We start from the raw sequence: 9,372 nt of genomic DNA, 5'->3' as shown, positions 1-9,372 counted from the left end.
TATATATTTCTGAATTAATGTTTTTCAAGCCAATGCTGATATTGTAATTTATAATGAAAAGCAATTGTTTTAAATGGCAAAAATTTACATTCACACACAGTACGATTATTTACGGGAGTGACTACCGCATTCTACAACTAAACTCACACTCATACATTTTCAGGATTCACAACCGCTTATTGATAACCCTAATAATACACAAATTCTGACTGAACACAACACTACAAAAAAATGATGTTGTTTTTAAGGAAATGCACATGAACTCTGTGTGTGCTTTCAGACCTCATCTATGTTGTGTTTTTGGTTCCTGAGTGCTGTTATCTGTGCTGCTTTTTTGCCTGAGCGTATGTCTGGAGGGAAAACTCTGTTTATCACCCTGCTTCCTTTACTACCAACACAGCAGCACTATGGGACTGTGAGAGCCAGCATCAAAGATACAGCGCTGGGCGAGGTCAGCCTGGAGATGCAGACGGGGAAATGGAGCAACTGAGAGATAGTGAGCTGTATCTGCGTCTCTGATAACTCCAGGCTGCCTGATACACACACACATACTGACACATGCTTTGACAGAGGTGACACAGAGAAGGCCAGATGGGTAAAAAGTGAAGGACCCTTCCGGGTTAGATATAAAACGGCCGTGGGTGTGGATTGTTTTGGAATAGCTGATTCGTTTCTCAGTAATTGCGTGACTGAGCGTCTCAGAAGAGTTCAGTGTAAAAAGACACTCTCAAATGGTGAAAAATAGTGGTAGACTTGTATTCACACTTACAAAAGCAGCCCGATGAATGATCTTTTTCATGAAACGGTGATGACTGACACCAATAAATTGTAGTAGCTGTTATATTTTGCCAAAATATCTGTGTTCAGGGCAGGTGTTTCTCAAAATGTTTCATATCACATTTAGCAGTAAAACTGTACTGAATAATAATAATATTTAAACAGTATGGTGCTGTTTGAGTAAAGTCTGAAAAAAAAAAAAACGGCCTCGCAGAAAAACCTTTGTTGTTTCAGTTGTGCAAGAATGAGAAATCTGTTTGCCAAGAAGTTTATATCTGATTCCACTACTAGGAGATGAAAACTGGGTGGGTTCCAACATAAATATGATCATGTCTTGAATTTAACATACTGCTTCAGCGCTTCAGTGGGTGTCTGGCACAGAAGAAACATTTTTTTGCATCTCCAGTGGGGATGAATTAAGCTGAATTGAGCTGTATCAGCTGAAACTAACCTAAGATCAACATCACACACAAAAAACAAATGATAAAACACAGATAATCTGGGTCACTTACAGGTCTTACATATCTAGACAACCAAAAGAAGAGACTTCATTTCACTTAAAGGCATAGTTTACTCAAAAGTAAAAAATTACCAAATGAAATTCAGTGGGGTCCAATTGAACCCCACTGATTTACATTGTATGCATAAAGAGGAAATAATGAGACCTATTTTAATATATCTTCTTTTGTTACTGAAAGAAGAAAAAAGTCAGAACGACTACAGAAAAAAAGGATTTTTAACAAGGACATTTGTGACATTTGCAGTGTCAGCAAGCAGAGATCCGTGATCGTATCACAGATGAGTAGTGTGCTTAGCCAGCATACTTTTACAGACAGAGGGAGAACATGTGGAGAACGCACACAAGCATTCTCACAGATCGGTCATCTTTTATCTGATTTGTCATCCTTAATTAAAAGGACAGTCCTTCTACCGTCAAAAATCAAAACACCACTGAAATTTCCACACACACATATAAACAGAGAGACCTAACCAGACAAACTAGCTGCTTAGAATAATTGGGCTATAGGGCTTAAGATAAACTTAAGATATATGAAAAAAAAAAAAAAGTTACCATGACAGGATTGTTTCCTTTTAGTCAAGTAAACTAACATTTTGTAAACTCTGAAGGTTAGTCTCTCCAGTGCACTATAAAGGCTTGTTGTGGCTTGTGCTCAAGGGCAAAGCAAAAAATGTGTCTAGTCTAAAGAGCTAAAGAATGAAAGCTCTCCTCACAAGCCTCAGCATAAGACTATCACACTCTTGTCCTTTAGTTTGAGGCCTTATTATGACAAAACTGAAGCTACGTTAGTGAGATAAAATAAGCTATAACATCAGGTGACCTTCTGGTGCATATAAAAATTCACATGACCTAAATTGTACCTGGCATAAAATCTTGCCAGCGACAGTATGTAACTTTTGACACAGTCTTCCTCGCTCTGTTTGCCCACAATCTACTGCACAGATTATATAATCAATTTTCATATCTCAGCCATAATAAAATTTGGTCACGGAAAAACTATATCAGGCCACGAGGGACAAAAACATACAGAGGTTATTAATTTATTTAAATACTTAACTCAACTCTAGTGTCAATCGCAGTGGGAAATCAGTGGCAATGACACCAAATGAACAATTGAGACTTTTGCTTAACATTTTTAAATCAAATTTTCCTAATTTAATCTAATCTAATCTATTTATATGGAAAAATCTTTTGAAATATGGAAAAAGACAAAGAAACTAAAATAAAATATTGCTGTGAGCCATACAATGTTATTCTAGGCAACACTGAAACAAAAAAAAAATGAAACCACTGTAAATAACTTGCTTCATTTTTGGAGTAATTCACAATTTCTAAGCATTTCTTTCACTTTGACAGGCATTTCAGACATTAAATATAGATTAAAGATTACAGATTACTTGCGTCAGTGCTTCCCATTCATTCATTCAGCTCACTCAACTCAAAAAAATGTTTAATTTTCTATTGACTTGTCTTATTATTATCACATTTAATATTTTGTTTTTCTATAAATATATATATATATATATCTTAAAAAACTATATGACGAGTGATGTAATGCACTGAGACAGAAGTAACACAAACAAATGACAAATGGGCTGAGAAAGCAGACAGAGCAAAACTGTCTCTCTCTCAGCTTTGGGTTGGGTTCTACAGTGTTAGTGACTATACGGATACATTTTTGTGACAAGACATTTTAGCAAGAATAGGCTGTACTAAATAACATTACACAGGGGGAAGCAGTGGCCCTGTCTCCCCCACGCTGTCCAACAGTGGAAAATTCCAGCCAAACTCACCAGAGATGAGTAAGGCATTAGAAGGAAAGGTGCAGAGGAGTATTTGTATCAGTGTTTCTGTAACGAAGAAAATGAACTATATAAGGAACTATAGCTGTGTAATTCAAAATACACTCATATCTTTGAGACACTTCTGCTTCTCCTCATGCAGCATGAATGTTATTTCAGAAGGAGGATGTGTGAGGAACTAATGGACGGTGAGGATCAGGCATATTCCACAGGGATGAATAGGATTACCAATACTAAAGCCGAGCACATCCACAAAAGTCTTCTATCCTGTTTCCACAGAAATCTCTTTAAGAAATACAAGATCAAACTAGAATAATCCTCATGGTCATCGTTTTACTTTACGATCATGAATCTTTCATTTGGACAGTGACTTTGATGTTTGTATGTATTATTAAAATCTAAAATAACCAAATGACCAAGCTAAAATCCTCAAACTAAATCCAAAACATAAAAATGAATAGACTGGATTACACCACACATTCATATGAACAGCACTCACAAAAACAGTGAAAAAATAACTTTACAATCAAGGCAAGAATGATAGAATTAGGGACCATAATGTGAGTTGTCAGAGTGTTGGAGATCATTTTACTTGATCTGACCATTAAAGGGTTAGGTTCACCCAAAAATGAAAATTAGCCCATGAATTACTCACCCTCAAGGCATCCTAGGTGTATATGACTTCCTTCTTACAAAAATGCATCGATTCGCTACAGGAGGCCTTTGTTCACCCCCCGGAGCCGTGTGAGGCACTTTTTTATGGATGGATGCGCTTTATTTCACTTCTTTTGGACTGATGCACTGCAACACCCGCTGACTGCCATTAAACAGCTTAGAAGATCAGAGACCATTTTTAATATAACTCTGACTGGATTCATCTGAAAGAAGGAAGTCATATACACCTAGGATGGCTTGAGGGTGAGTAAATAATGGGCTAATTTTCATTTTTGGGTGAACTATCACTTTAAAATGACTTTTGCTGGTGTAATCTAATGTAGTCAAACAGATTTAGTTAAATAATATTATTAAAGGGATAGTTCGCCCAAAAATGAACGCATGAAACGCATAAAATATGAATGCTAACAATTACATTTAACGGTGTTATTTAATATTAGCTGTAAGTAAGTGTTACATGATGTCAAAACATGAAACTAAATGTGAAAAGGAGAATACAGAATTAAATATCAAATATTGGCTGATATATATCCAATATGGCCTGATGCAAATAAAAGTTACAAATCAATTACATCATCAGATAACTCATACACTACTGATATATTGAGTATTCCCAACTTTTTAAGTTTACTTGACTTCTTTCACAGTGTTTTATTAACTAAATCAAGAAAGCACAAAAGCAAGTGTCATGATGGAAAGAAATCATGACACTTGAAACAACAATCACACAGAACTTCCGCATTATCAAATTGCCTGAAACAATGAAACAACAAGCTTTATATATAGAAAGAGAGGAAGTCTGAATGCATTTGTGTGGAAGTATAATTTACCCACAAACCAGTCATAAGTATCTGAATGACATATCTCTAAAATATGGCAACTCTAAATGAATCAAAACAAAGATATGTCCAAACTTGCCTGTCAGAGAACAAAGCCTGTGAGAAATCGCATAATTACAAAGGGCAGTTAATCTCAAAGTGCAATATATTAAAGCAGACAAGATGAGAGAGAGTGTTTGATTAGACAAATTCTGCTGAGTGCTCCAGTGTGTCCTGGAGCTTCAGGGTGATCTAATGTTTGGACTTGCTGCCTGTCACTGAATCCACCCTGTCTCTGCAGGACAAAACCAGCTGCTCTGTTCAGCAACATGGCTTGTGAGATAAGATGAGCGGCTGTGTTAGATGATCCAGACAAGGTCAACCGTACAAGGGGACAAATCAAAGTGTCTAGTGTGCCAGATACATCAATGCCCGTATACTTTAACATTAGGCTTACATTCAGTAAAAAATGCTAACAACCTGTATGGAATGAGTTCCTGATGTAACAGCACCTGACGTTTACTGTTTCTTCACCCTGCCTCAACTCATGCTGATGCTAGCAGTTCACGCTCAGGGAAAAAGGTGCTTACACGCTCACAAGGGCTCACTACTGTTTCTATGATGGACCAACACTGACAACTTAATTCTTTAAATATTGATCTTTAGGATGATGTTGACAGTTGGTGGATTTAAGTGGTGAAATTTACATTGCTGATCAGAGCATAAATGTGAAAAGTGCTGATATAAGTGAAGAGAGGGACTTTTACAGGGAAATAACCACAGCTGTCCAGTGGCACACAGTAAATGGGATGCAGTCAAATTAAGTCCCTGTGCACCAGAGCTTGTGGGAGATTGCAAATTTTCCCCTGTTGTTCCCTAAACATTTTGATGTCAGAATAATCGGGTGAGAGCAGACTATCGGGACTAGCAAAAGCACAGTGCAAACTGAAAAAGCATCTTTCTGAAACAGCAATATTTGCGGCTGTGGCAAAGAAGCTAATAAATCAAATAAGAATGATGTGTTCATTTAAATATTCAACTATCTCACTAACTTCCCAACACAGACCAGAATCCAATATCTCTGGTCCTTAAAGGAACACTCCACTATTTTTGAAAATAGGCTCATTTTCCAACTCACCTAGAGTTAAACAGTTGAGTTTTACCATTTTCAAATCCATTCAGCCGATCTCCGGGTCTGGCGGTAGCACTTTTAGCTTAGCTTAGCATAGATCATTGAATCTGATTAGACCGTTAGTATCTCGCTCAAAAATGACCAAAGAGATTCTATATTTTTCCTATTTAAAACTTGACACTTCTTTAGTTACATTGTGTACTAAGACCAACAGAAAATGATATTACGCAGTGCCTGAATATAGGCTTATTGGACGTTACCTAGCTGGGACTATTTTCAGGCGCTGCGTAATATCATTTTCTGTTGGTCTTAGTACACAATGTAACTAAAGAAGTGTCAAGTTTTAAATAGGAAAAATATAGAAACTCTTTGGTCATTTTTGAGCGAGATGCTAACGGTCTAATCAGATTCAATGATCTATGCTAAGCTAAGCTAAAAGTGCTACCGCCAGACCCGGAGATCGGCTGAATGGATTCGAAAATGGTCAAACTCAACTGTTTAACTCTAGGGGAGTTTGAAAATGAGCCTATTTTCAAAAATAGTGGAGTGTTCCTTTAAGGAACAACCTTTCACCCTCAAGAACACACATATGCGAGATATGGCATGGATGGTCATGACCAGGGTAAAAGAAAATGTGCAGACTCAGATGTAACACACCAATACAAATCACACACTTTCTGACCTTTCATCCAGCACACACACAAATACAAAGATCCACTCTCAAGACCAGATAATGTCAATCACTGAATCAGTGGGATGAAACAGGTTACAAAACTGAGCAAATAAAAGTAATCCAATCAGCAGGGTCAGAGGTATGTTTGGATGAAACCTCCTGCTTACATTTTCTCACAAAAGATGTTTTCACTCAATATGGGCTGAAACCATAAGAAAATCATAATTACAAATTATAAATATTTAACAAATCAGGTATTCACATCAGTAAATTTATTTAGATCAGGGGTGCCCAAACTCGGTCCTGGAGGGCCGTTGTCCTGCAGAGTTTAGCTCCAACCTCAATTAAACACACCTGAACCAGCTAATCAAGCTCTTATAGGCATACTAGAAACTTACCAGCAGGTGTGTTGAGGCAAGTTGGAGCTAAACTCTGCAGGACACCGGCCCTCCAGGACCGAGTTTGGGCACCCCTGATTTAGATGGTTCCATTAATGAATTTAGATGGTTTCAAACTAATTTCCTTCCTTAGTTATGAGGGCTTTGACACATGGTTAATATTACTTTATTTATTTTTTTTACAAATCTGGCATTCACTTCAATAAATTAATTTAGATGGTTTAATTCATGAATTTAGATGGTTTCAAACTAATTTTCTTAACTGGTTATGGGGGATTTGACACATGGTTAATATTTATATAAATTAATTTATATGATTTCAAACTAATTTTCTTCATTAGTTATGAATTATTTGACACATGGTTGTGACAAAAGAATTAAGTCACAATTACTTAAAACAACAAAATCATTTTTAAATGTTAAATATCTAATTTATTTCTATGTGACAAAGAAACTGCAAAGTTATATAGTTAAATAGGGTAGCCATTCAAATAAAAAGAAAATGGAAATAAACAGTACTTTGGTGTTCATTGTGCCAGAAGAACATTCTATTAATCATTTCAAAGAATAAATGTTGCTATTTTTATGTTAGGTGAAGCCATATTTTGTCCCATGTTTAATGTATTAGTTTAATGAGATGCATTGGGTTGTTCTTCCATGGCTGACATTTGAGATGTACTGAAAAGCCATTGAAGGTAAAAGTTGAATGCAGTGCAAGTCAAGAGTTGACAGAAAATCCACTTATATCTACTGTATGTAGAAGCACTGAACGAGGTAACCTTTGTTAGCCTACGCCATTTCTGGTCCATATAAATAACACTGACACCAGAACTTTCCATGACACATTACATACATTTCTGAGTTCTGACATGAAGGATGTTTTAACTATTAAAAAGGTTTTTTAAGACGCTGAACACCATCTAACCAGATTATTAATAACCCACCAGTTGCTATTATTATGCACCTGTCTGAGATGCCAAAACCTGTCAAACTCACCAGCTCGTCCAGGTTGCGCATTTCCAGCAGAACTCTCTTCTGCTGCTGCTGCCAGCGGGCCAGCAGCTCTGGGTCGGGCTCGCCGATGCTCTCCTTGCGGCTGTACGTCCTGCTCGGCGGGCTCTGCGACTCCCCCAGAGCCTCCGTCAGGTTCTCCTGGTCCCGTATCTCCTCCTCGATCTCCTCCTCGAGTTGAATCAACATGGGGGCCAGCATGCCAAATTTGGCCCCCCGGCGAGCCACCTCCAGCAGGCACAGCACGAAGTTTTTCTCGTTGCACCTCTCCACCAGGTCGTTGGTCTCGAACATGAGCACATCTTTGATCCAGAGCTCCTGCCTGCACCAGCCGATGAAGATGGACACGTTGTCTCTGGCCAAAAACGAGCCCGGTATGACGTTCCTCGACTGGAAGACCACGTCCTTGCTGGGTATCCGCAGCGAAAGCGCCGCATCTGGATACTTGGTCTTGAATTCGAGGGCGGCGCGGTTCACGTTGTTTGCATGCCGGCAGAGCGCGCAGCCGGTCTCCAGACCCTCCATAAAAGTGTCCGCCGTGATGTCCAGATCGTACAGCGTGTTCAGCCATTCAGCCAGATCCTCCTTCATGGCATACAGGTATTCCTCGCTGGATTTGAACGGCCTGATGCTTTTGGAGGCGGCGGATTGAATGTTGCTCTGATCGGCCATATTACGGGAAAACGCGTATCAATCAAGGCACGAAATGACGCACGACTGTGTCGTACAGCGATCCTCCAGAAACAGCGTTGGGAATGGCATAACGACGCGCGGTAGGAGCTCCTAAAGCGGGCCGCTTTGACTCGCAGCGCCGCGGTACAGCTGTGGGATTCCGCGATGGATTCCGGATGTCGGTGAGATACCCGCCTCCTTCAATGACCACATAACGATTACTCATTCCCCCTGTGGAAGTCCGGAGCGAAACAGGACGATTATCAGTACATGACAGCTCGACGCGCTATCGTAGTGCATGAGGAGCATCCACATTGGCTACCAGCGCTCCGCAACGCCTCGTTTATTCATTCGTTCATTCGGAGGACGCATGGCCGATTGAGGCAGGAAGGCAGACCCGGTCTACTGGGGCACTTTAATAATAATCTTCGTCGGTTGGAAATGATGCGACCGTCCTATGCGCCGCCTCCTGCACAACGCGTCGAGATGCAGTGGCTTATACATCGAGTCACATCTCATTATTAGAGGATCAACGGCAAGTTTATCCCTGTGCATTCCCTTTATTTCAGTTGCCCAGGCAGCTACCAACGGCCAAACCGTTCAAATTTGCATCTGACATTCGGTTGATACCCATCATTTTTATTCAAAAAGTTACTGTTGTGCAGTCGAGCGAAAATAGAAACGAGGATGTTGCTTTTGCTTATCATATCTTCAATTTGCATGTTCGTTGGTGGGAACAGGGATCCTGTGATTGCTTCACAGTTGGGGGAAAAAAAATCAGGTTTAATCAGTGCGACTTTGATCATGCAATATGTTACTGCGGTCAGGCCAGCCTCCACTTTGAAAAACATGGGCATCCTAGCCGCCACGTTATTTTGTGGTGGGCGCATATAA

At 39.4% G+C, this 9,372-nt stretch overlaps 1 protein-coding gene across 1 annotated transcript in view; it reads right to left on the bottom strand.

The window, feature by feature from the left end:
* LOC107599929 (GAS2-like protein 1) overlaps nt 1-9,101 on the bottom strand; it is a 23,023-nt gene extending 13,922 nt beyond the window's left edge. Inside the window, exon 1 of the mRNA XM_016291665.1 lies at nt 7,792-9,101. Within this exon, the coding sequence (XP_016147151.1) occupies nt 7,792-8,478 (687 nt within the window). The 5' untranslated portion in view covers nt 8,479-9,101. The remainder of the gene's footprint in view (nt 1-7,791) is intronic.
* Between the last annotated feature and the right edge of the window lie 271 nt (nt 9,102-9,372).

Source organism: Sinocyclocheilus grahami, unplaced genomic scaffold (genome assembly GCF_001515645.1).
Source record: "Sinocyclocheilus grahami isolate Dianchi unplaced genomic scaffold, SAMN03320097.WGS_v1.1 scaffold275.1, whole genome shotgun sequence".
NCBI classification, from domain to species: domain Eukaryota; kingdom Metazoa; phylum Chordata; class Actinopteri; order Cypriniformes; family Cyprinidae; genus Sinocyclocheilus; species Sinocyclocheilus grahami.
Note: the sequence above shows the minus strand (reverse complement) of the source record. Positions and strands in the feature narration are given on the sequence as shown.